The 26,782-nt window shown below is 47.7% G+C and overlaps 13 protein-coding genes across 13 annotated transcripts; 9 read left to right on the top strand and 4 right to left on the bottom strand.

Moving 5' to 3' along the window:
* Window positions 1–102: 102 nt before the first annotated feature.
* LCP9604111_873 (aldehyde dehydrogenase family protein) lies at window positions 103–1,636 on the top strand (the record flags this gene model as incomplete). Its single annotated transcript, XM_039072450.1, has 3 exons — window positions 103–519; window positions 576–1,460; window positions 1,523–1,636. The coding sequence occupies 3 exons, from the start codon at window positions 103–105 to the stop codon at window positions 1,634–1,636; spliced, it is 1,416 nt and encodes a 471-aa protein (XP_038933421.1).
* A 587-nt stretch (window positions 1,637–2,223) lies between these two features.
* Window positions 2,224–3,292, top strand: LCP9604111_874 (uncharacterized protein; the record flags this gene model as incomplete). The annotated part of the gene is made up of 3 exons (XM_039072461.1): window positions 2,224–2,289; window positions 2,351–2,594; window positions 2,673–3,292. The coding sequence occupies 3 exons, from the start codon at window positions 2,224–2,226 to the stop codon at window positions 3,290–3,292; spliced, it is 930 nt and encodes a 309-aa protein (XP_038933422.1).
* A 3,505-nt stretch (window positions 3,293–6,797) lies between these two features.
* LCP9604111_875 (Dabb family protein) lies at window positions 6,798–7,272 on the top strand (the record flags this gene model as incomplete). Its single annotated transcript, XM_039072472.1, has 3 exons — window positions 6,798–6,863; window positions 6,947–7,057; window positions 7,117–7,272. The coding sequence occupies 3 exons, from the start codon at window positions 6,798–6,800 to the stop codon at window positions 7,270–7,272; spliced, it is 333 nt and encodes a 110-aa protein (XP_038933423.1).
* Window positions 7,273–9,773: 2,501 nt separating this feature from the next.
* Window positions 9,774–10,180, top strand: LCP9604111_876 (uncharacterized protein; the record flags this gene model as incomplete). Its single annotated transcript, XM_039072483.1, has 3 exons — window positions 9,774–9,848; window positions 9,919–9,974; window positions 10,036–10,180. 3 exons carry the CDS (start codon window positions 9,774–9,776, stop codon window positions 10,178–10,180), a joined length of 276 nt encoding a protein of 91 aa, XP_038933424.1.
* A 137-nt stretch (window positions 10,181–10,317) lies between these two features.
* Window positions 10,318–11,568, bottom strand: LCP9604111_877 (uncharacterized protein; the record flags this gene model as incomplete). The annotated part of the gene is made up of 3 exons (XM_039072494.1): window positions 10,318–11,245; window positions 11,304–11,349; window positions 11,412–11,568. The coding sequence occupies 3 exons, from the start codon at window positions 11,566–11,568 to the stop codon at window positions 10,318–10,320; spliced, it is 1,131 nt and encodes a 376-aa protein (XP_038933425.1).
* Window positions 11,569–11,940: 372 nt separating this feature from the next.
* Window positions 11,941–12,430, bottom strand: LCP9604111_878 (transcription initiation factor IIA subunit gamma; the record flags this gene model as incomplete). The annotated part of the gene is made up of 3 exons (XM_039072505.1): window positions 11,941–12,087; window positions 12,185–12,332; window positions 12,390–12,430. The coding sequence occupies 3 exons, from the start codon at window positions 12,428–12,430 to the stop codon at window positions 11,941–11,943; spliced, it is 336 nt and encodes a 111-aa protein (XP_038933426.1).
* Window positions 12,431–12,671: 241 nt separating this feature from the next.
* Window positions 12,672–13,091, top strand: LCP9604111_879 (uncharacterized protein; the record flags this gene model as incomplete). The annotated part of the gene is made up of 2 exons (XM_039072516.1): window positions 12,672–12,789; window positions 12,850–13,091. The coding sequence occupies 2 exons, from the start codon at window positions 12,672–12,674 to the stop codon at window positions 13,089–13,091; spliced, it is 360 nt and encodes a 119-aa protein (XP_038933427.1).
* Window positions 13,092–13,993: 902 nt separating this feature from the next.
* On the bottom strand, window positions 13,994–15,957 carry LCP9604111_880 (hexokinase family protein; the record flags this gene model as incomplete). The annotated part of the gene is made up of 2 exons (XM_039072527.1): window positions 13,994–15,236; window positions 15,326–15,957. The coding sequence occupies 2 exons, from the start codon at window positions 15,955–15,957 to the stop codon at window positions 13,994–13,996; spliced, it is 1,875 nt and encodes a 624-aa protein (XP_038933428.1).
* A 1,966-nt stretch (window positions 15,958–17,923) lies between these two features.
* LCP9604111_882 (GILT family protein) lies at window positions 17,924–18,944 on the top strand (the record flags this gene model as incomplete). Its single annotated transcript, XM_039072539.1, has 2 exons — window positions 17,924–18,336; window positions 18,422–18,944. 2 exons carry the CDS (start codon window positions 17,924–17,926, stop codon window positions 18,942–18,944), a joined length of 936 nt encoding a protein of 311 aa, XP_038933430.1.
* Window positions 18,945–19,338: 394 nt separating this feature from the next.
* LCP9604111_883 (uncharacterized protein) lies at window positions 19,339–20,413 on the top strand (the record flags this gene model as incomplete). Its single annotated transcript, XM_039072550.1, has 3 exons — window positions 19,339–19,369; window positions 19,438–19,812; window positions 19,869–20,413. 3 exons carry the CDS (start codon window positions 19,339–19,341, stop codon window positions 20,411–20,413), a joined length of 951 nt encoding a protein of 316 aa, XP_038933431.1.
* Window positions 20,414–20,858: 445 nt separating this feature from the next.
* LCP9604111_884 (uncharacterized protein) lies at window positions 20,859–22,783 on the top strand (the record flags this gene model as incomplete). The annotated part of the gene is made up of 4 exons (XM_039072561.1): window positions 20,859–21,237; window positions 21,309–21,964; window positions 22,021–22,088; window positions 22,147–22,783. The coding sequence occupies 4 exons, from the start codon at window positions 20,859–20,861 to the stop codon at window positions 22,781–22,783; spliced, it is 1,740 nt and encodes a 579-aa protein (XP_038933432.1).
* Window positions 22,784–23,040: 257 nt separating this feature from the next.
* On the bottom strand, window positions 23,041–24,738 carry LCP9604111_885 (putative isoamyl alcohol oxidase; the record flags this gene model as incomplete). Its single annotated transcript, XM_039072572.1, has 1 exon — window positions 23,041–24,738. One exon carries the CDS (start codon window positions 24,736–24,738, stop codon window positions 23,041–23,043), a length of 1,698 nt encoding a protein of 565 aa, XP_038933433.1.
* Window positions 24,739–25,478: 740 nt separating this feature from the next.
* Window positions 25,479–26,730, top strand: LCP9604111_886 (uncharacterized protein; the record flags this gene model as incomplete). Its single annotated transcript, XM_039072583.1, has 5 exons — window positions 25,479–25,674; window positions 25,727–25,794; window positions 25,847–26,226; window positions 26,284–26,348; window positions 26,399–26,730. 5 exons carry the CDS (start codon window positions 25,479–25,481, stop codon window positions 26,728–26,730), a joined length of 1,041 nt encoding a protein of 346 aa, XP_038933434.1.
* Between the last annotated feature and the right edge of the window lie 52 nt (window positions 26,731–26,782).

Below are 26,782 nucleotides of genomic sequence, written 5' to 3' on the forward strand. Positions count from 1 at the left end.
ATAAACAGTGGGGAGCGTAACGTGACTGCCCCTCCTTCCCCAACATCATCTCCAATTCCATGTCTTCTCTTCATTCTAGTTGAATTGTAAATACCTTACATGATGTCGCTCGAAACTATTACAACTATCTCCCCGGCCACCAATGAGCCTGTCATCACTCGTACCGGTGTCTCATCGGAGGACTTGAAACAGATCCCCGTGGCCGCTCAAGCAGCTTTCCGGTCATTCTCACAATCCACAACTTTGGAACAAAGGCAGAAAATTGTGGAACGTGCTCTTGACATCTTGGAGAAAAAGCAGGATGAATTGGCACGTGAGGTCACTGAGCAGATGGGCCGGCCTATCGCCTATACTGGTGGTGAAATTGCGACCGCCATCAAGCGCAGTCGTTACTTGACCCGCATTAGCACATCCGTACTAGGCGAGCAAGGAGTTGTGCCTGGGGAGGAGGAGAAGGGATTCAGACGGTATATTAAGCGTTCACCTGTCGGCGTGGTGCTGATTATCTTCCCCTGGAACGTGAGTTCAAGTCGTCGAGATATTGATATACCTACAGACTGCTGATAAGTACATAGTACCCCTACCTCACCCTTGTCAACAGCTTGATTCCAGCCATTCTCGCTGGAAACGCTGTTGTCCTCAAGCCTTCTCCCCAGACTCCAACAATTGCCGAGCAATTTGCCTCTGCTTTTGCGGTGGCCGGTCTTCCTGAAAATGTGCTTCAATTCTTCCACTGCGGATCTTTCACATTTATCGAGACCTTGGTGCGATCCCCACTGGTGAACCATATCTGTTTCACGGGTTCTGAAGCTGGTGGCCTGTTAGTGCAAAAGGCAGCCTCCGATCGGATTGTGAATGTTGGTCTAGAACTTGGCGGCAAGGACCCGGCCTACGTGCGGGACGATGTAGATCTTGCCTGGGCCGCTGAGGAAATCGTGGATGGTGCTATCTTCAATAGTGGACAGAGCTGTTGCGCGATCGAGCGTGTTTATGTCCACGAGAAGATCTATGATGGTTTCATTGCTGAGGTGAAGAAGGTCCTGAGCAACTACCGTGTTGGCGAGCCTTCTGATCCCAAGACCCAAATTGGTCCTGTTGTCTCTAAGCGTGCGAAGGAGGCCGTTCTCGCGCAAATCGAGGACGCCGTGCAGAAGGGGGCGAAGAACGAGACTCCTGCCAATGAGACCTTTGAGAACTTCCCTCCGAATGGAAATTATGTCAAGCCCACGTTGCTGACCGGCGTTAATCATGATATGGCCGTGATGAAGGATGAAACCTTTGGGCCTGTGATTCCTGTAATGAAGGTCTCGGATGACGACGAGGCCATTCGTCTGATGAATGATAGCGACTTCGGTCTTACCGCCAGTGTTTGGAGCAAGGATGTTGCGGCGGCCGAGAAGCTGGTTGAGCATGTTGAAGCTGGCACTGTCTTTGTCAACCGATCTGACTACCCTAGTCCCGTAAGTGCAACTCTTAGCATATATATTATTGTCCCCCCTTTGCTAACCAAAGTACCCTACAGGATCTCGCTTGGACAGGCTGGAAGAACTCTGGTCGCGGTGTCACCCTCAGTCGATTCGGATTTGAGCAGTTTGTCAAACTGAAGAGCCACCACATCAAGGATTACCCTAAATAAACATGTGCATGTGAGATAATTACATTTTGGTCAGGCGTATAAATTTCACCACGTAGACCACGACTCAGAATCAAGAGTACTATTCTCAACGAATCGACAATTTCTTTTCTCCAGCCATGCCCAGGTGCGGATTAGAGGAGTATGAAAAAAAAAGAAACAGACTTATCTTTTGCGACCGCAAGAGCCTCAACAACCTCGCTTTTTGCAGTGAGATCCCAGGCTCACTATCTATATACTGGCAAGCGTGCTCTTCAATGGTACTACATCTTGCTCATAGAATATTTTGAAGGGTTTCATGACCCACTTGAGTAAATTGTTGGAAAGCCGGCTTGTAATTGTTCACCAAATTCTTAGAACATCGAGATTTTACTTCTACCTTATTTTCTCGTCTCTAATATGAGACTAAAGCTACGCTCTGCCTGTCCATGTAACGGGCTTTTGTCGGCTATTTGAGTTTGTTTCAGGCAGGTGCTAAAAATACAACTGCCAACTGTCAACTGCCGAGGTTGTAGTTGACTCACCTCTCACCCGGCGGCGTATTGCGAGGATCAACAAAAGCTCGATCAACTCTCTAGGCCCTCGTCATGATGTCAATCCCATTGTCGGAGGAAAACCCCTTTCAATCCTTGATTGCCGAGGCAAACGACGATTCGGTGGGTGGATGCGAGAATTATGAAACTATCAGATGTTTAACCCTTTTTGATCTAATAATAGGCAATAATACAATCTCGATACGAGAACCACCGAGTGGCTCGCAATAGCCAGCAAAGTGCACAAATTCTAGCCGACGGCTTTCCAGGCTGGTCCCTTGACGAGATTTTGAAGCGACTTGATGGCCCTGAGAAGGAAGACGGATTTGCTGATCCTCGAAACTGTCTTGTCATTTGGGCCAGACCATCGCCTCAAGTCTGCGACATGATACGCTTTATTCAGAATGAGTTGAAGAGCATTTCTCCTTGTAAGTTCACCAATATAGAATTCCCTGGCGCGGGATTTCCTTTTTAGCCCTTCATTTCGCTAACATGAGTGGTCATAGCACTCTGGTTGATGCCACCTTCAAACCTTCACATAACTGTCTTGGAAGCCGCTCATTCCCTGACGGAAGAACAAATCGAAGAACTTGTTCAGACACTCCTGTCATCCAAGGATGTCACGCCTGCGGATATTGCGGCATATCCACGCAGCCACCCCACGCGTCTCATCAAGCCTATGATAAGCTTTGATTCTGCCGCACTAGCGCTCAGCTTTGTTCCGGCTGCTAGTGAGTGCCTAGAAACAGAACCTAGTAGCGATAACGAGCACTACACATACCATCATCTTCGCCGTGATGTATTTGACATGGTCCGACAAGCCAAGGTCCCTGTTGCTTCGCGTTATATCGTTCCCTCCGCACATCTCACCATCGCAAGGTTCATCTCCCAGGATGGGTTTCTAGTCAGGGGATCAGATGGCGCAGAGACGGTGGACCATTCGCGAGTCAAGCTGTTGATTGATAAAATTGATGAGATTAACCAGAGGTTGAAAAATGAGTATTGGCCCAAGGAGGGTGCGGATGCGGTCAGGGACGGGGGTGAATGGATTGTTGGGCAAGAGGGTCTAGTCATTCGGAGAGGCCGTCTTTGGTATGGAGGGGGTGAGGATGTGCCACTTGACTAGATCTTTGCGTTGGAAGATTGAGCTCTGCCTATTCTCCTAGACTAGAAGGGTTTTGCATGTTGACTATGCGTACCGAATTCCTTAACTAGACCTTCCTCTACGAGTCGTGCTACCGTTTGCCAACTTACGTGTCGAGCATAATCATGAACTATCGCTTGGTGTATGGACGATGAAAAGATCCACATAAGATATATTTAGCAGGCGGGTGAGCGCCATTGCAGAGTCGTATGTCGCAACTATCAGTTTCTGTGCTTGAAAGCCTGAGCTCAACCCACGCGATGTCACGTGCTAGTACAATTCCTCAAAATGGCGCAAAAGAAGCAATGCAAATGTATTTTAATGATAGATTACTATATCAGATGGTAGATATTCAATCATAAATTCCAATAACATCTACTGAAATCAAATAAGTCGACCTTGGTGAGCGTCAAATAGCATTTAAGCTTGGTCCCACTCTGCTTTGCCCTATAAAGCACATTGGTTCAAAAATTACAACGCGGCCGGCTGGCCCAATGGCAAGGCGCTTGACTACGAATCAAGAGATTGCAGGTTCGATCCCTGCGTCGGTCATCTCTTTTTGTTTCTTATTTTTTTGCTGTTTGAGATTTAAGAGTTTCTGCTACAATAATTGTTATAGTGGTTAATATTTCAATCCACGAGTTTGGGAAACTGGAAGATACCAGTTGAATTGCAGAGTCTAAGTAGATTGATAACTCTGCTTTAGGCAAGCCCGAGAATACAGTAGACTGGGTGATTTGGTCCAATGTGATCATTTCTAGTTCAGGTGATCGAACAATGAGCGATGCATTTGTTAGATCTATGAGCGCACCCCCGAACCTGTTTATTATAAGAAAAAAAATATATCAGAAGATAAAAGCAACATACCGGGAATCATTTGACAAGAATTTCAAACTCGGATCTGTAATATTGGCTTTTGGGTTGGAAAGTAGCCATTCTGGTATTGCGTGCGGATCGAAGAAGGCAAGGATATTCAGCAGTATTTTCCCTTCGATGGACAGGGATCGAGAGGAAGCCTTGCAACTCGTTGACCCATCTTCATATTGCGAAGACATAGTTTATATGGCGAATATATTCTCAGTAGGTTTTTTTATAGACAAGCAAACCACATAGGAATAGCTACGGTCATTTGGGAATAGGCAAAACCGTCTCAACTGGCCGGCAAAATGCGGAGTTAATCTTGGTATCTCGGTATGTATCTCTGGCCCTAATCCTTGTCGACTTCTCGCGTTCGTATAATGGAGGAAAACAGGAGATGGATTCCTATGGACACCGGATCATGTTCTGCTCATCACACAAATTATGAATCGTCCCTCACTGCATGAAGCTCAGCATTGTGGAAGGTTAAGCGCCCGCCAAGGCCAATTAAGTGAGCGTTTTATGTCGACCTACATGATACGTTGCCCAAGTCATATATATAATGAACACCGAAAACCTTCCAACCATAGTCGATTGCATTACTTCCATTTCCAATCAGACAAACCTAATAAAATCCGACCTACGACGTTTCCTCCGTTAAACACGAGACAATAAGCTTCCAAATCAGATCGCCAAGCCACGTACACTCAATTAAGAAAGGCTCGGTCCGTCATAGCACGCTATTTCATATCAACCAATAAGCTTTCTTCTTATTTGCTCCACATAGTATACGCGCCCACAATGTACTGAAAGCTGAAAGCTGAAACAGTCATGAAGGGGTTAATGCGGCTGGGTAATTTTAGTGGCGGAGATGAAAGCGATAGGACAAATGCGATCCTGGTCAATATTAATCCTATACTATCCGGCAGCAGTCAAGCAACGGATTAGCGTTTTCATTTCCTATAATAACGCCATACTATGGTTTCCAACAAAGCCAGTTAGTAGCACAGCAGCCTATTCATCTACAAAGAATGTTTATTAAGTGACTTACAGGAAACCAACGAGCCCATAAGATTTCTATCTCTAGAGCGTTTTTGGTTTTTGCTAAGGACTCCCACAATGACCTACGAAAAATACAACCTCGGGTCAAACTACGAAGGACACATACCACGCATATTAGCATCGATATGAGCTGGTACGACCCATGGCTATTTCAACAGCTGCAGAATTTACCTCACAGCCTTGTGCAACTCCGAGTTGGAACATGCAAAATTCAAGACAAGCAGAGCCTAAAAACTCTTTTTGAGGGCATTGAAGAATACTGCGCACGGGAAACTGAGGCGGTCTCTATTGATGAAATCACTGCATACTTACGAGAAACTGGAGTCTTCGATCACACAAAGGCGCTGCACGGCCATCAAACGCTTCTTGTCTTTGCCGCTCTTGGTTGGCGTTCTATGTTGTACCAAGCTGCTTTCAACGTCTGCTCAATGCAAGAATTAGCTATCCATGAAGACTCCGACCAGCCACAGTCAGGTCTTGTTTTTGATATGTATAAAATCCCGGCTGAACTGTCCGACCGCCCGATTTCTGTTCTACTCAAAGCTTTTGGGCACCTTTTACCAGCGCGATCCTCGAATTCTCGCTATCTTGCAAGCGAGGTTGGTGGGATAGCATCTATTTGGCAGCCCTTGAATCCCGAAGAGACCAATGCATATCTACTTCATGTTTTGCTTCGTGTTCAAATTCGATGGGTCGATACTCTATCACTGCACCTTGACTATGACAAAAGCACTAAGACCTTATGCCTCTTCAGATATCCGTCATTTTGTCTTGAAATGCTTCGATCCCACGGGTTGATCTACTCTTTTTCTAGCAATGAAAGCTTCTCAGGGGATCCTCGTTCAAACGAAGAAGAAATTTCGCTATTTCTGCAAGAGGTGCTTTTATCCTATCGTCTTCTTTTTGCCCAGTCGGCCCCATCGAGGAAACTCTTTCGCCAAATATATACGATGTCGGATTTGCAGAGCTACCCGACAGATTCCTTACTTTTTCAGTTGTGCACCCAGAAGCGGATTGCGTTGACAATGCTCCCAACAGACAAGCCAATCTATTTCGCTGCCCGAGACTTTCCCGTGCTGTATGACAGGATCGAGCTCATGGCTAATGATCTCAAGGATGCAAGACCAAGCTCAATCTTCAGTCTGATGAAAGACAGACGTGATACTTTGACGTACTGGACATTTTGGCTTGTGGCTATGTTCGGCGGCATTAGCATTCTTTTGACTTTGGTTCAAGTTATCTTACAGGGCGTGTCAATGATGTAGGCCCTATTGAATGAATAATCAAGCATCGAGCTATTTCAAGGGTATCTAGTATGAAAGTGAATTCATACTTCGCAAGTCGTCACATGGCCATTAAATCGGGCAGACCTTGTGTTGTTTGAAGGGGTTGTCTTTCCTTCATCCATCTCAGTCAACTGTTCATTTCCTTTCGTGTCTTCTGGAGAATCCGACCCTCGGCAACCAAGTACTTCGGTCATGTGATCGAAATTATACTACCCCGCTCCTAACAATGTCCTTACTCTGACCCTCCTCCATTATTCTATCATACAGAAGGAATATCCAACATGTCGATTACCCATATCGTTCTTTTCCAGTTCAAGCCGGAAGTAGCCGCTGAGGTTGTCCACGATGTACGTTTTTTACCAAAATTATCACAGATGAACTTGACTGTGTACTATAAACCCTTAATGGATGTTGACAAGTACCTCAAAAGGCCTGTGAGCGTATGCTAGGTCTCAAGGATAGTTGCGTTCATCCCACCTCCCAGAAGCCCTATATCAAATCGGCGTCTGGCGGGAAGGATAACTCTTCCGAAGGTATCCAAGTAAGTTCCCTGGGATCCCAGAGGACGAACTCTGAGGATATCTTACTAATGCATGATAGAATGGCATTACACACGCATTTGTCGTAGAGTTTGCGAGTGCTGCAGATAGAGACTATTATGTACAAAGCGATCCCTCTCATCTGGCCTTCGTTAAAACTCTTGGTGGGATCATCGAGAAAGCACAAGTCATTGACTTCACTAATGGAGTTCTCTGAGGTTCTCAGTGACTGCTTCAAGTGTCCACATATCTGATTTTATGGGACATATAGATACTGTGAAAGAATAGACCGCATGTTATATTCGTTCGCAATCATATATACGCTACCAATTATTTCATGCAGCAGCCTAGGGACTTCTAGTACAGATTATATATCAGCAGCTAAAGCTTCCTAACTTGGCTATATGCCTTGCACTAATCCAAAACTTGGTATTTGGGCAGACCTATATTTTAAGATTATTAACATACTCATGACCGCTCACCCATAGCACAGACAAATCCAGAGCATTTGTGGGTTGATCCGCAGAGTGCAAATATTTCTGTGTACAAACGTCCAACAAGAATGGATCCTCAGCGCAAGGAATAATATCTCCCGGCAAAATAGTAAGGCTCTTCTAGATCTAGAGTTTAATGACCAGGAATGTAAGCCAAGCTCGAGGTTCGCGAAGCACTCTGTCGGAGCTAGCCGATGCGCCAATAATATCTTGTTCTCAGATAGGCACCGGGTTTTCTAGCTGAAAACTCTAGATCTAGAAGAGCCTTGCATTGCGAGGACTGTAAGCATACCAAATCCGAGCTTAGTACCCATGGGTTTAACGTTTACCAGAATTGTAGTTATACGTTGGATACCTGAAGACAATAAGATTCAATAGATGTTTAGATTGAGTTCTCGTAAATATATCATCGAGCGTATTTCAAAACTTCAAGAATTCCTCATCCCTGCGGTTTCGGTAAGTTAGGGCTCTACTCTGTTTTCTCGGTGAAACAACCTACAACAATTATACCTGACATAGAGAAATTAGAGTAAAAGATAGCTTGGGTCAGTTCTTCTGCTGTCTTCCATCTTACAATTGATGATATGAATGAGCACTGCGTGAAACCTTTGTGAGCTGTTCTTTGACTCGGCATTGCTCCGAAGCAAGGGAGAAGCGAGATAAAAAAACGCGCCAACCATTCCCGAGCCTCGCAGCCACCCGCAAGGTCTTTTATTTCGATTGAATAGCGGAACGGGAAACGGGAAACCGAATGGAGAAATTTGCCTTGTTTCGGAATGGCCAATGTGGCTGGAACATTGGGGTGATGTTCTCATTGTGAAAGGTCTTAAAATTGCCTTCATTGTCTTTGAGCCTGTGTATACACTTGACCTCCAAGAGGACTACCGAATAAACCGCGGTAGATATGAACACATAGTTATCTAACGCGAACAATGGCTCAACCCGCAGGATCACCCCTGTCAGTGATAAATTCGTAATCGATCGACACGGCTACGAAGCTAATGATCGACGATGCATCCTAAAATTGGTTGCCGAGAACCGGGTCTTATGAACGCCCGATTTCCGAGACAAAGACAAAGAAAACGAGGCAAAGAAACATTTTAATTGAGCTGGTGAGCTTGCATGGAAAAGAAGAAAAACCTATTATCCCCAGACCTAGGAACAAGGAATCCCGAGCTTCCAAGACCCTCACAGGGTTCATTCATGCACATATCCGACTCGGCAAACGGAGATTTCAGGGATCGGCGGCTAGTTAGTATTATTGAAATGTCGTGTACAGAAAAAAAAAAAAAAACCAAAAAGAACCGAATAGACAAAACTTTAAAGAAAGATAAGTCTCTAATCCAAAAGTGGAAAAGGAGACACGAAGAATGAGAGGGATATGTTTCGCCAGCACACGAGGTTTTCTCTGCTTCTTCTCCCTTTTACCCCTTTGGTCTGGGCTGCTTTGCACTTGATCCACTGAGGGGCGAATACCTAATCTGCATGGGTCTCTAACGCCAGCATATCTTCCCTGCAGGCTGCAGGTCATGGCTGCCGCTTGTAATGCCCATCTATATTGCGTCCGATGAGTTGCAGCAGATCGTGGGTGAGAGATAGATACCCGTAGAAGCGAGATCGCCTCGGGGGATAGACACTTGAACTCTCAAGAGCCGGAATAGGTCAAAGGGACTTCAAGCATTCGGAACTCTCTGCGCAAAGCCAATCCGATGCAAGACAGGCTCCCCAGGGAGGACCCACTGCCGCCGCCAGGGAGCGAACTGCCAGATTGGAGTCCTGCCGAGCCTGTCATTCTCTCCATGCCAGACGGTGGTCGCCTAGTTCAACCGGGGTGAGACTGTGGATCGGTTCGTCCTTGACACGCCGAGAATAGCATAGATGTGCATAACTCCATACTAATATATGTGCTCTCGCCCGCCGGTTCTTTGACTCTCTTTCATTCTCTAAGCACACCTCAATGGTGTAAAGCGGTTGCAACCTTTTTCTTTTTTATTCTAATTTTCTTTGGGTGTTGTCATCCCTAGTCTCTCGTTTCGCTTTGTCACTCGTTGTATAGTATTTGTTGCACCTCCAAGCGTCGCCTTTATTCCTTTCATTGCCTTATTCGCATCCAAGGACATCCTAGCTGGAATCGCCATTGTTGCAAGTCCCCGCGAATCGCCTAGCACTTTATAAGAGCTCCTTATCCGCCGACCGGATCAAATCGAAACACCATCAATCCAACATGGAATGCTTTCGCCAAATTTTCCGGTGCCTAAAGGCACCTTTCAAACGCGACAAGGGAAGAATTATTGAAATTGTAAGTCGAGTCGAAGACCGGGGAATCGTTCGTCATTGCAAAGACGGTCGCTAACAAGTTTATGAAACAGGGTCCTCCCACTAATTTCCGAAAAGAAGAATTGCCTGCTTATTTTTCTGATGCCGAGTCAGTTCTCTCGCCCAGCCAAGATCCAGCGGAACGATCAAATCTGACCAATCAATCACAGGACGCTTACGTCCGAGGACAGCCGCATAGCGACCGTGGAGAAGGACGAAACAACGATCGAGATGCTATCGCTACCATCGTCGACGAAGAGCAAGATGCGGGCCCATGTTCGAAGAATGAGCGTGAGACTATCCGAGAGCGCGTGAAGTTATCCCGATGGTGGAAATCAAGCCCAGCTTCAGATCATAAAACTAAGGCCCCGGCTGAATCGATCAAGATGGAGGAAATGCGAAACGCCGATTTGGCGTGTTCATAGGGAAATTGTGCATTGGTATATGGATGGTCACACCAAGAAGGTGGGCACTTCGGTGTGCCGGGATCTTTTTGCATCTAAATTGTTCCCTCCGCCTGTTACAGGCGATTGTCTTGCAGGAGATTCCTTGGACTTGTCAGATATAGAGTAATTTATCCGAGATGACTCTGGTAGTTCATCGAGGTCATCGAAAAGCGATTGAACCCGTGATTTATACGCGTTCGCTGGACTGGGTCGCCCATGTGTCGGCTTCGCTTTCGGTTTTGACGTAGACATGCTTGGTATTTCAAATTGTTGCCGGGCTCGTAGTGTTGTCTGATCGTGAGCCTGAGCTTTTCGTAAAGTGGAATTTGTTCCCTTGGGCGGTGGTAGCACTGGCCGGGGTTCTAGGTCAAGATCGTCATCGTCATTGTCATCCGAGCCCGAGGCCGTCTCTTCATCCAGTTCAATGCTTATAACTTCTGATACTCTTGACGGTGCAGTGAAACTTCCGATACTGTTCACCCGGGCTCGTCCAGTAGCCAAAGTCGGTGCTTGTCCAAAGCCCGCAGCAGCTCTAGTAGAGGACTTTGGCGCGTGAGCTCCCGCTAAAGACCGGGTTTTTCGTGGGCTCGTCATAAGGTCGTGGAGATGTGTTCCAGCCCATCTCTCATCATCATCATCTTCTTCATCTTTCTCCTCGACTTCTCCATCCCCTATATGTGCGAGTCCAGCTTTTTGTCGCTCCCTCAGCGCTTCAGCTTCTCTTTTTCGCTCAACCTCATTTGGTAGTGAGGTACGCCCGTCTGTAGGCCTCTCAATTTCTCTTATCCCGGCTGCGTGTTCGGCTTTCACCTGCTTTCGCCGTCGCAGGTACTCGGCGTGATGTAGATGTTGAGTAAATGTTTGCGCGACGGCGTAGAACTCGTCCTCGACCATGACCCAGCCGTCATCGTGTTCAATACCCTCAATCAAAAATCTATAACGTGCTTGTTAGCGACTTCGTCTGGTTGTGCGTGGTCTGGTTGCGATCATACTCTTCGGATGGACAACGTCTGATGGGAGAGGTCGGCGGGCTTTGGGCTGTACAAAGTAATCAGTCTTTATGTTTCGTCTCAAATATTCGAAGATTAGAAGAGACCTACATGATCTGAAGAAATCACGCCTGGGGGGAGAAACTCGAGGGTTTTTGGGAGTGAGGTCGCGATCAGCAAGTTCCGTCTTCACGCGCTTCCGCGGTGTTGACTTTTTTTTCACAGGGGTGGTATTCTCAGCGCGAAGCCAGGGCAATGTCCTGGGCATAATTAAGATAATATAGACCGAAATTAACAGGTCGCTTGGTGTCGTGATTTTAGGGGAAGATTACAGTGGAGGGAAAGAGAGCTGATAGGCATCCGTAGCCGATAAGGTGAGGTCACCCGCATTCCGCGCAAAATAGATCTTCGATTTTGGAGCTTCACTACGGACTGGAGAATTTGCAAGTATAAGCCTCGTTATTTGGGGTATCTAATGTCATTTGGACATTGGTAATGCAAGATGAAAAGAACTGGGATGGCCTCAAACGCCCCGTGCAGGATATATCACCGAAATCAAGAACGAACTGCCGGTAGAACGCCATTCAAGGGAAACAAAAAAAGAAAGGAAACGCCAGCATCTCTGCAAGCAAAAGTCCGATTACACCTCACCAGGCCGCTTGCTATTGCAGCTCACGATCTTCACCTTGTCCGCGGATACAGTTGTCTGGTTGTCTAGCTTGAACGAGACATCCTTGATCAAGAAGGTCCAGACTTCGTCGCAGAATCGGTAGGTGTCGAGGTGGCCCTAAAAGAAGTAGAAAAATGTATACATCAGCCTCATTGAACTATGATCAAGCAATGCTCATCTGGGCAAGGGTGTTCTCTGAACCGGAATGAGTTACCTTGAAGGTCAGTCTGGCCCGAACTTTGTCCGCCAAGACTTCAGTGACAATCTTGTCAAAGGTCCCAAGGATCTTCATCGCCAGCTGGGGCTCGATACGGCCCTCATTGATCAGGTCGTCGAGGGTATCGGTGAGGGATAACCCGAGGCTGAATGTTCCTTGGGTCAGTTCTGAAACTTTCCGTTTGTTTCATAGGGTATATTACCTGCTGCCACGGTAAAGCTCATAGTAAGCTACTGATGCCATTCTGAGATAAAATAATGGCAGACTAGTCGAGAGAGTATCGGGGGAGTGATTGACAGGAGCAAGTTCATGATCGCCGGCCGAATCGCGGGGGGCGGTCGCCAGCACGTGATCTCAATATGGTCACGTGTATATTCTTATCTCAAATTGCGTCAGAGTCAGATGAATTGAATGTGTTGGAACTTATTTTTGACATCACAAAACTCTCAGTAAACAGACGACAAATTCTTAAAACTACTGCATTATGATTGTGAAGGGGTTAGGGCCTCGATCTCCTCTCAATAGAAGATTGTTCAGTCAATTGCAAGTTCATTGTGTACGATCCTTATCGACAAGCTTGTTCAGACCATCGGAAGCTCAAGGTCAGTCAGTTCCGTTCAAATGCCCAAGTCAGAGCTAACTGCAATGCTCCTGAATTTTAGACCCTCAAGGCTACCAAATTACTAAATCCAAGCAAGAGAAAACCAATCAGACACCAGACGACTCCTCGAACAAAGACAACAAGTCACCTAAGCCCAAAACTGTCTCCGAAGCCGACGCCGAGCTTCGTGAGCGGCTGGAACATATGTCTGGAGAAGGTGGGGCCTCTGGAATTGAATACGAAGACGGTAAACCGAATGCAATGAAGCGCGGCGTGCGAAACAACATGTTTCGAATAATCTGAAGCAATCTTCGACATCAACATATCTCAAGACAACAAACCTTGACCATCTCAAATGTTACAATATATATCAAGTGAAGTCTCATGTTCTGGAATCTAGACTTGGCCCCCTGTGGGAAAGAAATGTTCTCACCGTTTCCTTCCGGCCTCGGGGGTTAAAGACGTCTACCAGGACCAGACTTGAATTTGCTTCTGAAAACATAGATGAGGATTTCCAGCCTTGGCTGCGGTTGGCTTTGCCTAATTAGTCCGAATATGTGCATGTGGATCTTCTTTGATACAGATACAAGGTCATGCATAATCAAATGCATTCCGCTCTTCAGGTGTTCGTGCATTCTCCGATGACGATTCCTTAGGTGGAGCCACGCAATCAGTCACAATGTTCTCGCTGTGAACTTCTCGACTTTCAATAGTTGGAATATTCCTGCACATGTGCCATTGGAAAGCTTTGATTTCGTTAGGAGATGACTTCATTGCAATGTGCAGGGTCTTGGGCCAGAGCAAGTGCGGTGAATTGCATGCACGTCCTGCCAGTGCTCGGGGTAGTGCCCCATAGGCTGGGCTTCAACACCGCTCTGATCGGCGGTGAAGTCTTCCTTGTAGAATTGGATTTTGACAAGAAAAATGAGAGACCATAAACATAGCGAGCCAATATAATGGAGCCGAAAATGGACTAGTCCAAGTACAATTAAAGAATAAATCAATGGAATCAGGACCGTCCAAAATAGGATCACAATGGCAGAAATCAGATATCATTTCTATGCAGTGAGCCCCAACTTGAATTCAAAGAAACAGACATTATCCTACCAACACCTAATTTCGAACCATTTTCGCATTGCCGAATTCCACCCAAAGGAAAAAAAAACAAAAACAGACCAATGCTTGCTAACATTTCAGAGAAAAGCTCATTTCCGCACAACCATGCCAGCCAAAACACCAGCGCCAATGACACCACCGTCGGATGCTTCCCGTAAAAATACCGACTTCCCACCTCGTTGCGGGCCAGTTCGCATGATAAGACGGTCAATGTATTGCTGGCACATCTCCTTGAATTGCGGGTAATGTTGGATAATGCCACCAGTGTAAGCCACGACGAGCTCTTCAGGACCGGACTGCCAATCTATCGGCGTAGGATCGAGGACAGGCACGACATGTTCCTGGGCTGCGTGGCTCGCAGCAACAGCGGCAGAGTTGAGGCTTGCAGCCGCAGCGTCCGGTGCACTAAGGGACTCAGTGATGGTGTCGCCGTGGATCTGAGGTGAAGCGGGATTCTCGGGTGAGCTGCTGTTGCTATCTTCTTTCAGCTCGATCTCGCGAGCACAGGCTAGTAGTCCGACCACTGCAGCGGCGATCAGCCCGGCTGATCGTCTCTGTACGGTGCGAGCGATCTTTCGGAATGCGCCTGCGGCTCGGGCATCCCAGCGCCAGTCGCTGCACTCTGGTGGGGGGAGGGATTTGTTCAAGGCTTTGGCGAGATCGTTGTCAGATCGGGCTTTAGCAACAACGTCGGAGATATATGTGGTTGTCAGGGCGTATTCTTGGATGAGGTTTGCAGGTAGGGAGCGTTTCGATAATTTGGCTACTGTTGTGAGATAGTCGAAAATGATCAAGCGAATTAGTTCACCAATATAGCGGCCTCCAGTCATGTATTCAAAGGGCTGAAAGCCTGGCCGCGAACAGGCCTGGTCTAGCTCAATGTCCCATTTCGTGGTCACATTGAGCTCCTTGAGTGGTGGCGCAGCACCTGAAATAGTCCACTCGGTGTTGACAACAGTCTCCACAGCGCTAGGCTCCATTATGTTCACGCTCTTGGCTTTCGATTCGTGCAATGCACTAAGCTTCATTGGGATGGTTGCGTTACAGCCAGTACCCACAATGATACCCATGGCGACTCTGCTGTTTGGTAGAGATTTGACCTTGTATGCAAGGGAAGCTAGTGTGGCCACCGTGTCATTGGTGATAGCTTGGATTTTCAGTTTTGGTAATGCAAAAAGCTTTCGACGTTTGGTTGAAGGTTCATCTTCATCATCGGGTCGCCTTGTGTGTTTTTCATATCCATCTAGAAGTATATTGCCAAGATTGAGGTTTGACGAGATAGCGAAGCCTTTCCCCATGGGCATTAATGTGGCTTCTGCTAATGATTCTTGCCTGGGCTTAGTTAGTACAAAATCCACTACAACGCGAAGGGAACCACACAGCCCGACACCCATAATACAAGCACAGGCGGAAAAACTCACATGATGGGGAAACTGAATGTGATTCCCATGTCCAATTCGGCGGGGATGTCCTTTTTAGTAGCATCTGATGATAGACTCTCCGCTACCACCTCCGCAATGCAATCCCCGATCCAAGAAAAGAGATCCTCAGCCTTATCCATCTTCAAATGTTCTTGAATAGGCCAAGCTCGTTCCAGCGTTCGTTTCACCCGCTGGCGCTGAGCTTTCCGGATAGTGTCGCGTGACCTCTCCGTGGCATCTGTAGGCCGAACATCGGAATCGACGGCTTCTCCGAGTAATTCGATAAAAGCGACTCGAAGGTTGCTACCTCCTACATCGATCGCCAGATAGCGACCGGTTTCCCGGCCAGTAGGAAGTTGAGTCACGGGTGTTGGCAAAAATTGCTGGTCCGATGTCAGGGCAAGGTTGCGGTATGTGGTGGAAAAGCGCCGGGCCAGTTTATACAGCACAGCCTCATCCAGGAACAGCGGTGACAAAAATTCTTCCAATTGTTGATGGTGCGCCAGACATTCTTGTTCAACGGCGTTTAGTTCCGAACTAGCCTCCTCATCATCTTCAATCAGATCGTCGTGCATGATTTCGTGCTCCTCATCCTCATCCTTCTTGGACGATTTTGAGTTAACCGAGGCCATGATGAAGGATAGTAGATATACCCCAACTTTTTTTTTAGAAAAAAACCCCTTATGTCAGGTTGAAAATTCCAGACAAAATGAGCCGAGACAGCTATGTCAATAGTGACGTGTAGGGTCTGGAATGTTTAGGAATAGAGACAGGGCAGCATATCCTTAAAATCCTTAAAATCCTTGAATTGTGGAGACAAGCTACCGGCGCTAATCCAATGCCCCAAGAGCTAGTCTTGTTGTGTTAGCGAGGTTGCAACAAAGGGAAGATAACATTTCGGTGACGCGGTCTGCAGGTCGTCCGGGCTGCGGGGGAAAAAGAGAAAACACGACGATCATGCCAGAATTGGAAACCCCATATATGGTTTATTCCGTACATACCCTGGAATTTGGTATGCACAGATTGCGCAGATAATGAAAACAATATTTCTGGGGGATTCGGGGAGATGGGATGACACAGACTATATACGGGGGGGAATCTTTTGGGCCAAGAAAATACCCCTAGATGGCCCTGAGGGATTGGGTGAAGAATGGAAGTGTAAAGCTCCCTGCTTAAGACGGGACAGAGGGAAAACAAAAGAGGAAACAGAAAGAGACAAAATAATATATGGGATTTGTTCAACGGTACCTTTATGTTTTGGTCAGACTAAGTATTGGAGTCATCGGAAGAATAGTCGGAGAATAGTCGGAAGAAGTGGGGGGGAAATGATCCCTATCAGATGCTATGTATATATGATCAGATAGAAGAAAGATTAGACAGTTTATTAGAGGTTATAAGGAAGAATATATAAGAGATGGGATGCGACCATCGGAAGACACTAGGCAATGCGACGCTGTTCGGGACAAGTTGAGGATCGCCTTGACTTTCTATTGGATTGGGAAAACTCTACTTGGCTTTAATATCCCCTCTTTGGCGTCTTTATAAAATCAACGTTGCGAATTCTATGTAACCCTACATTAAGCCATTATATCCGGCTAAACCCCCTTCCCTAGCTTTAAGTAGAGATTATCCCGGAGAGCCAAGCCAACTTCTCTATCTTGGCAGTCTCAGGATTAGACAAAACACACGAGCCTGCGTATTAAAGCAGAAGTTCCAATCTGTTACCGACTAATATGCCTCTATGAGGGATATTGGTGGGGTTGAAGGATTCCGGCTTGGAAAAACGCGCCAAAGTATCGCCAATGTTGCTATTCGTTCAATACGAGGGACGCCTAAGTGGGATATCCTACTTGTGGCACTCGCGTGATCGGTCCGGACATGCCCATATTCAGACGCAGGCACATCTCACGACCTTTTGATCTGACGGGAATTAAGCCGTTCGCACGGTCTCGATCGTTCGCTGGCATCCGCCACATCAGGCTGTCAGATCTTACTAGAGGCGGTTCAAACTACGGGGTACCTTACCTTGGGGTTGCCTGCCCATAATTGGTCATCTACCTGTCGGCAAATAGTCCGATTGTTCTCGTGTTTGGCATAATTCTATCGATAGAATTGTTTACTTCGTAATGAAGGTTTCATGTACGAGCCTCAAAGCACGCGATCTCAAGCCATTATGTACAGTCTGTCCGTAGACCATACCCGACAAAGCCTAGTAATTCTAGACCTGGGGCTATTCGAAACCCAAGCTATAGAGTAGTCGATGCCCCATCTAAGTTGTCTCCGAAGTCGGAGCCCAGCCTAATCTGATGAATGTGTACGGAGTACACGGATATGGGTAGACCGTACTCCGTATAGCCTCGGTGATTAACGGAGCAAACTACAACATACACTTAAAAGTGGACAGGATCCTACCAATAGTAATAAATATGTAATAATCACAGGGCTGCATCCTTATTAGTTAACGATAATCGGTCGGGCTCCTCCGTAGCTTAGGGTAGTTGGGGAATACCTTATGTAATGGCCTTGGCAGCCCAAGGTTCACCTGGGACTCTCCACATGATCTTATCAAAACAACGTCACTCCTGATTTTACCCCATCATGGAGAAACTACCGATCCACTCTAAGGAGGGATATGGTGACCCTCTTGAATTAGCAAACAACCCTGATCGTCGTGTGCGTTCTAGCACAACAACCTATTTGTATCGGATTGGTGTCGTCGCGTTGCTCTTCGTCGGCTACCTTGTGCTTCTACGGCCGTCTCACCCATGTACCGGCATAGCTCCACAAACGGAGAGCTATCAAGCTGAGGTTCAACAAGAGTATGACGACTACTTAAAGCTGGGACATTCTGCTCCTGATGCACATCAAACACTTGAAGAAAATAAGATCCCGCTGGAGGCTCACATCATGAGCAAATGCCCGGATGCTCAGGCCTGCTTGCAAAAACTGGTTCTACCGGCTATGGAAAAAATAAGTGACAAAGTGGACTTCAAGCTATCATTTATTGCTAGGTGAGCATCAAAGTAAATGTGCAGAATAACCGATGTTATTGCACCAGAGTCCATCCGAAACATTTGACTGATACTATAATAATAGTGTGTCTAAAGATTCCGAAGAGATAGCGTGCAAGCATGGCCCAGGTGAATGCATCGGTGACATGCTCATGCTCTGTGCGGCCAACCTACCTTTCCCTCCTACCGCAGACGAAGCATCTCTTCCATCTCAGTATCCCCGGACCCCTATCATCCGGTCACTAGGATTCGCAAATTGTCTGATCAATGACTTTGCCCGGATCCCAGACCGCGAGTTTGTTCACCAATGTGCAATGGAGCATGGGATTGACTTTGACGCCTTGAACAAGTGTGCGAGCCAGGAGAATGATGATCCGAACGATGGCAACGACGGCGGACCACCACTTAGTGGAATTGCGCTGCTGCGTGAAAGCGCTCTTCAGGGCGAACAACTCGGCGTTAAGATCAGTTGCACAGTGCGTCTAGATGATGCTGTTTGGTGCATCCGCGATAATGATGAATGGAAAAACTGTGTCCATAATGGAGCAGGTAGCCAGCCCTCAGCCCTGATCGATCAAGTCGAAAAGCTGTGGAAGGAGAGAAACTGAGTTCTACATGGATGCTTTATCGTTCATACCCCGCATTCATACCCATACGATAGGACATGACACTCGATAAATGCCATTGATGATCCCCTACTATCATATTGCACCACCGTAGGCATTCCCTACATTTCGAGTAGGCGCTTAAGCCATGCCTTCCCATATGAACTGCCCTATTTGGTGACCCTAACTCCATGTGTGTCATGAGTTGAAGATGGTGTTTTCCTCGCTTAATTTAAACAAACAATGCCCATTAGCCGAGTCACGCACAGTTTTCCTCGCCATTGTTGCATTTAATCAGGTCAGAGACCTTTTCCCTTCACCTTCCTCTTTCTCTCCCCACCACAAGCCACCATCAGCACAGTGCGGCAATCGTCCTCGAACCGCGTGGAGCTTCGCAATGTCACCAGTTTCTCATCCAAAACAGCGTGGTAAGTTGTTTCAGCCTTGATCGACTCTATTACCATCATCTCGTCATGCTAACAATTTGGGATGATAGAGGCCAAATCTGTCATGTCGCGCGGGGTGTGTGATAAGGAAGAGACCTTGTACCTTAAGTGGAGTCTGGTGCTGAGCCCAAGCGAGCTTCTAAAAGAGCTTGTTGGCGACAGCGAGCATGCTCGAGCCCTCTTTCATGGAATGAGGCGCCAGGTCCGGTCCATCCGCCGCCGCTCGCAGTCCTATGATGATGGACAGGTCACAATCTACGACCGTGTTCTCCTTCGTCTCTATGACGAGGGACACACTATGAAACACTACGGCCTGCTTGGATTTTACCTGACCGAGCATCTGGGGACTAAGAACTGCAAATCGGAGGAGGAGAAAAACACTCTAGTTGCTGCCCACTTAGCTGCCCAGCGCATCCTGGACAATGGTTTGTCGCTGCGTGTTGAGCAATTTACTTTCATGCATTCTAACATAACCTACCAGGCCCTATTTCCGAAATCCCTGTCATTGCAGCCGATAACGTGGAAGGAATCACCAAGGACGCCAGGACCAGCAAGTCGCCACAGAGCTCTGGCACATCCAACTCACACCATATCGACAAGCTCATCCAGGTGTACCAGAAGGCCAAGGCTGACTACTACATCCTTGAAGTCACCGAGAGCCACCGCGAGCGAACCAACAGCGTTCGATTCCTCCGTGACACGGCCGAAAACCTCCTGCGATACCTGAAGTCAGTCAACCAAGGCCACGATCTGATCCCCGAGATCGAGGGTATCATTCGGGTCAGCCAAGCTCATGCAAACGAACTTGCCGGCGGCCGCAAGCGCAAGTTTGAGCACGTAGACAACGACTCCAGGGGCAGCCCAAGCCTCAGCCCCTACCGACCCTACGGATTCCACAGAGACCAGCGCAGAGGACACAAACGTCGTGACCGATATGTCCCTGACAGTGTCACATGGGAATACAGCCATGTTGACCGGCGAGCTGGACGAGATAGCCGTGCCCTTGACTCCTACCGTCCTTCTTAAGCTCACTGTTCTGAGCTGACCGAACGATACGTTCTGAATTATGGGGTAACCATTTTCTTCGCTACCGCTTAGGGAAAGTACAAACCTGCATGTACTAGAAAAATCAGTCCCAAATTGAATCAACAACCCAATTTCACAAGCAAGCGTCCTCCTCCTTGTAGAATAGTTGACCTCGGGACAGTCGAAGTATGAAATCCTAAGCTATGCGCTAAGCCATTCTCATCTTAGCGTTGTTTACAAGCCCACGTGCACAGATGACATAATCCCTCCCAGAAGGGGCCTGGGGATCCCGATGATCAACACTGGTCACCCGGTCTCGCGAATTGAGGGGAAACCTGTTGTATTCCTTCATTTCGGTTCAGGGAAGGGGTAATCTCTGACCCAATGGAGACTACCTCACTGATCAGGCTCTTAGAACGACCCCAAAAAGTCTCTCCCCTGAGAAATGGCAGACCTTCATCCCTCCGCCGCGGGGAATAATGCATCTTCCACTAGCTCCAGCACATCCTCAAACCCACGATTCACTCCAGTTTCTTATACCTCAGACGAAGAAAACCCAGTGCCAGGGACTGCAGAATCACCCGTAGGCTCATTGCGACTGCAGACCAACTTCGATGACCACCAAGACGTTGGCGACCCTCTATCCGATTTCGAGAACGACGGCAACTATAACACAAGTGAGGAACGAGAGGGCAAGATTCCACGCGGCGGCTTGGGTCCGAGATATACACCGGAGGAGGAGAGCGAGGTAGTGAGGAGATTTGACCGAAGGCTCGTCCCGTTTCTGGCACTTCTCTACTTGCTCTCCTTCTTGGACCGCTCCAGTATGTTTGGTTATTCCGCACAGCGCAGTGCTCTCCCTATTGTTACAAGCATGTACTGATCGGGTATGCAGACATTGGAAATGCAAAGATAGCAGGACTCCAAGACGATCTACAACTTTCATCTTCGCAATATGAATGGCTACTTACTGCTTTTTACATTACCTACATTCTCTTCGAATGGATGACGCTGATGTACCGTGTTGTTCCCCCGCATATTTATATATCCCTATGTGTATGTGGATGGGGACTAGTCGCATCATTTCAGTGTCTAGCTACTTCCTTTGGGGGCCTGGTCGTTCTCCGGGCATTGCTTGGAATCACCGAGGCGGCTTTTGGCCCCGGTGTTCCGTTTTACCTGTCTTTGTTCTATCGCAGACATGAGCTGGCTTTCCGCAATGGATTGTTTATCTCAGCGGCACCGCTCGCAACATCTTTTGCGAGTAGTTTGGCCTACTTGATTGTCAGGTTCAGCAGTGACGGCCCGATCTCACCGTGGCGAACTCTCTTCCTCGTGGAGGGGTTCCCGAGTGTAATTGTTGCGGTATTTGCTTGGTTTCTGATTCCGGACTCTCCTGGTCGGGCTCGATTCCTGAGTCGCCGACAAAGGGTGGTAGCTCAGCAGCGTCTCGAAGAGAGCAAAACCGACTATAAGCAATCGTATGGGAGTCAATTTAACTGGCGAGAAATCCTGAAAACTGCAGCGGACCCCAAGGCTTATATTGCTGCCGTGAGTCTTTATCTATATTTGAGATTGTACAAAGGGTTTTAACACATTTACTACAGTTTATGTTTTTCAGTTGCAACGTTGCTTTCAGCTCAATGCCTGTCTTTTTGCCTACTATCATCAAAGAGTATGCCCGTCGCCAGCATCTATTCACAATCTCAACAGCCAGCTTACATCTCTTATAGTATGGGATACTCCTCCTTACAAGCCCAAGCCCTCTCAGCACCTCCCTATCTCGTTGCCTTTGTTGTAGTCCTCCTCACTGCATACGCCTCAGATCGCAGCCGCTCCCGAAGCCCATACCTAATAGCGCACGCTCTCATCTCCTCACTCGCTTACTTAGCGATCGCAGCAACTGGTTATTTCCACTCCGGGCTGTCACCATGGCTTCACACATTCATCCGCTACATCTGCGTCTACCCCGCCACGGCGGGGTTCTTTTCCGCAATCACCATCATCATTACATGGGCAATGGATAACCGTGTCGAAAAGGAAGGCAAGGGCGCAAGCATTGCCATTCTCAATATCATCAGACAATGTGGACCCCTGCTCGGGACGAGACTGTATCCCGAGACTGACGGGCCGTGGTATATTCGGGGCATGGCTACGTGTTCGTTTTTCATGTTTGTTGTTGCTATATTGGCGGTGGTACTGCGGGTTCTTCTACAGAGGATGAATCGGGCGGTTGCGGAAACGACCTATAATATTGCACAGGCTGGCCCTGTTGATCAGGGTGAGGAGCGGGATGTGCTCATGGGAGGTGGGAGGAGGGATGATTTGGAGAATTCCACTGGGGATAGAAGGCTTGTATATATCATATAGTCGATACAATAATGACCACTTGAGGTTTCTCTGCTTTGGTGAGGTGATCTCTGTAGAATGTTCTTATTAGACTGCCGGTCTAGAATCCCTTTGGGGATGAAAAGAATTGGAAGAGCACGATGTGAATCACAAAGAGATAAAAGTAAGGAATATGATTAAGGCGACGAGTGCATAGTCGCTATATGTGGTGCGTATGTAAAGTCTATATGATATGTACATGTGTACACTCAAGGGTGTGTATTTCAGGTTTCTTGGAATCAAAGAAGCGCAGCGAAGGGCGAATCGGCAACCTGCGACTCCTTCCAGCCAATACACTTCCAGCAGCTCAACAAACCTCTGGGGTCGTATTTCCTCTTAATTCTCAACAATTTCGCGTAGTTATCACCCCACCACGCCTCGATCCAATCAATTGTGAACGGGTTGGCCTCGTTGCTGTACGCACCACTGCCAGGAGTAATACCCTCAATAATGGCCGTCATGTTTTGAATTGATTGGATCTTCTGTTTCCGGGTGGGAAGGGTAGCGTTCCAGTCCCAGGTAGCACCGGATCCCAGCTCCCAAATAGCCTCCCGCCAGGCGGGAGAAGCGCTGGTCGATCCTTCGGTGTAGTTGTACAACACTGGTCCGACGACGGGGATATAAGGTGTCTGGCCCAGTGATTGGATGACTGCGAAGTAATCCATGAGGTTCTGACGGCCCTCAACGGTGTTGAAGATGGAGCGGGGGATCAGTCGGCTTCCGGGGAAGCGAGTGACGCCGACAGCGACGGAGCTGGTCTTGACGTATTTCTCGTAAAAGGGGTACCAAGAAGTGAACTCCTCGATGGTGGCGGAGCCGCCATTTGCTTTGGCATAGGCGATCACGCTTGCCAGAGAGACCTCGGCCTCCTCGACGGAGAGGAAAGGAGAGATGTTGACGAGGGTGTTACCGGTGATGTGGCCGCCCCATCCCTCCTGTCCCCATTTGAGGGTGTTGTTGACAACGATCTCCATGAATGGAAGCATGTTAGTGGAGTTGCTGGTGAACTTGATGTTGGCAGCGACAAAGCGGATAGCAGGTTCGACATGGTGAGTGCTTTCGAGGACCACGCCGAAGGTTCCACCGCCGCCACCGCGAAGGGCCCAGAAGAGGTCGCGGTTCTGGAATTCGTTGGCGGTGCGGTAGACACCGTCTGGAGTGACGATCTTGAACTCGAGGACACGGTCAACGCCGAGACCGTACACGGGGCTCAAGATGGAATGGCCGCCGTTTTGGATCCAGCCGCCCGAGACACCGACGGTGGGTGAGTAGCCGCCGAGTATGGTTACGTTTTTTGTCTGTGCAAATTCGTAAACCTCGTCGAAATTGACTCCAGCGCCGACGGTGATGGCTTGATATCTGCGAGAGGTGTTCTTAGAGCCGCGTGGAGCGAAGTCCGCACTGTACTGCATAGATTTCAGGTTTCGCGTCCAAAGGGATAGCGTGTCACGCCCACTGCTGCGAGTGAGGTAATCATGGCCACTATTTTTGATGACGAGCTTCTTGCCGGAGCAGTTGGAGAACTTGAAGGCTTCAATCACATCCTTGGCACTCTGCACCTCAAGATAGTGAGAGGGTAGATTACCCTGACGACAGGTGGTATTCACAAATGCTAGGGGGTCCGTCGGATCGCTGCTGTCGAGGAGGCACTGATCACTAGGGTCGGATGCCCACATCTCATCCTGGTTGTTCATGTAGCCATTAGGAGAATTTGTTCGCATCAATGGATCCGAGTAGTTGGCCTGGATAGTAGCACAGGCGGCATTGTCGCGAGCCACTGGTTTCCCATTGTAGTTGGAGAAGCAGGGCAAGGAGAAAGGAGTGAGAAGCTGGAGGCGCCCTGCAACAGTTGCATTGAAGTCATTCAAAGTGCAGTGCTTTGCAACAGTCGAGCTTACTAAGGCCAATAGGACCAGGCCGGAGGACTTGGCCAACATCATTGACGATTGCAGAAGAAAGGATGAAAATCACGACACAGAAAAAGTATAACTCAGACAGAAGAACCAGCTGAGGAGAAGAGGTGTCTTACTTGTAACTAAGAATTTAACCTATTTCGGCAAAAGATCACCGCAATATCTGCACGATCTATATAATTGGCTGGCCCTTATATTAATCAATCTTAAGATACTATCCTGCAGACTCCAAAGCTTGAAGACCGGCAAGGAATATTGTATTTCCACCGGAAATCCCACTAATTATTCCACTTATTATTCCCTTCAGAAAGTGAATCGTCCAATGGTGACATCTAGCTCTCCACACAAGTCGAACTAGTTCCAATCAGATGCCGGTGAAACCTCGTATAAATCGGCCCTCTACAACATAGGGAATGAAGCGTATCATCTATATTAAATTGCCTGATTATTCGAAACCCAAGAGATTATTTTCGTATCTAGATATGTATACATACTGACTACATGTAGCAGAGAGAGTCAATTAATTCCTTGTTGGTTACCGCTGTAAAATGAAAACACGTAATTTATTTAAGGTGGGGTCCACCATCCCTGATCGGGACTAGCCTACAGTCAACTGCCGGTCGGTGGGTCCTGCATGTATGAAAATGGAAATGTCCGGAAAATGTCGATCCTCCCCCCTGTTCGTCTAAGCTCCCCAATCACTCGGTTCTCGGTTCTCGGTTCTCACGAAGTTTTGATTTTTTCTATCTTCCCACCATGTCAATATGGAGCACCAGGTGAATGTCTATTGGAAAAACGTCCTCACGATTGTGCCAATTGTTGGGGCGGGCGTGGCTACTATTACCTACCTGTTACGTCTATACTGCAGGCGGGTGAAAAGGGTGGGGCTGTTGCTGGGGGATTATCTAATGGGCGCTGGTCTGATCCTCTCCTACTGTGTCACAGCTTTTGTAGTAGATAGTGAGTATTCCTCCCCATGAATCTATCATACTAACTATACTAACTATTAAAGCCGCCTTCAATGGCGTCGGGCTACCCATCACATCGCTTCCCAAATATGAACGGATGCGTATTCAATTCGTATGTTATAGCTTATACCGTGGTAATGGAAAGATCTAACAGCATTCCGCAGGGATCATGGATGATACAGAAGTTCTGGGCCCCGTCAATGGCTTTTGTCAAGATCTCGATTGTCATCTTTATTAAACGACTATTCGGCTCGATACGTGCATACGTCATTATCACCAATTGTCTCGTTGCATTTATCGCCACATGGGCTCTCGCTGCCCTGTTGACCAATACCTTCCAATGCACACCGGTGCAATACTACTACGATAAGGATTTGGACGGACATTGCATGCCCGGGCAGGTTCAATTCTTCCAGGCCATGGGATCGATCGCATTGGTTGAAGATGTTATCATTCTCTGTCTGCCAATTCCCGTATTTTGGAGGTTACAGATCAACCGTCGGCAGAAAATAGCATTAATCCTGGTGTTTTCTCTGGGTGGACTGTGCGTGACTCCCTCCTTCCAAATGATAATTCCTTTCCTTCTAATGATATATTGCAGTGTCTGTATCTTCAGTCTGATGCGCCTGATTGAATTCCGCAAATTCCAGCTCACCGACCTTGCGGGTGCGTTCCTATCCCCAGCTCGTACGATGATTCCAACTAACATCATCCAGCCTCAAGCGCCAAAGAATCCATCTGGACTTGCCTGGAACTCGACGTCGCGATCATTTGTGGCTGTCTGCCGTTTCTTAACCCACTTGTGCAAGGCGTCCGCAACAAAGTCAGAAGTGACGCCTCAAAATATCAATCCCAACCTTCTGCCGGATCCAACCTGCATTTACACTCGATGCGGGGAAACAAAGGCGATTTTCGAGAGCTTGATAGTGATTGTGGAGCATCAGCGAACTCAATCAGTCGTAATGCTACGACAAGTCGGCAGAGCTCGGATATGGAGAATAATAGGCAGGATGTGGATGGACGGTCCAACAATATCAGGCCTTCATGATTTTTATTCTTAATAATACGTATTTCAATTCCCCAATACATAGTTTCAATAC

Source organism: Penicillium roqueforti (assembly GCF_015533775.1).
Source record: "Penicillium roqueforti strain LCP96 04111 chromosome Unknown scaffold_01, whole genome shotgun sequence".
Classification (NCBI taxonomy): Eukaryota; Fungi; Ascomycota; class Eurotiomycetes; order Eurotiales; family Aspergillaceae; genus Penicillium; species Penicillium roqueforti.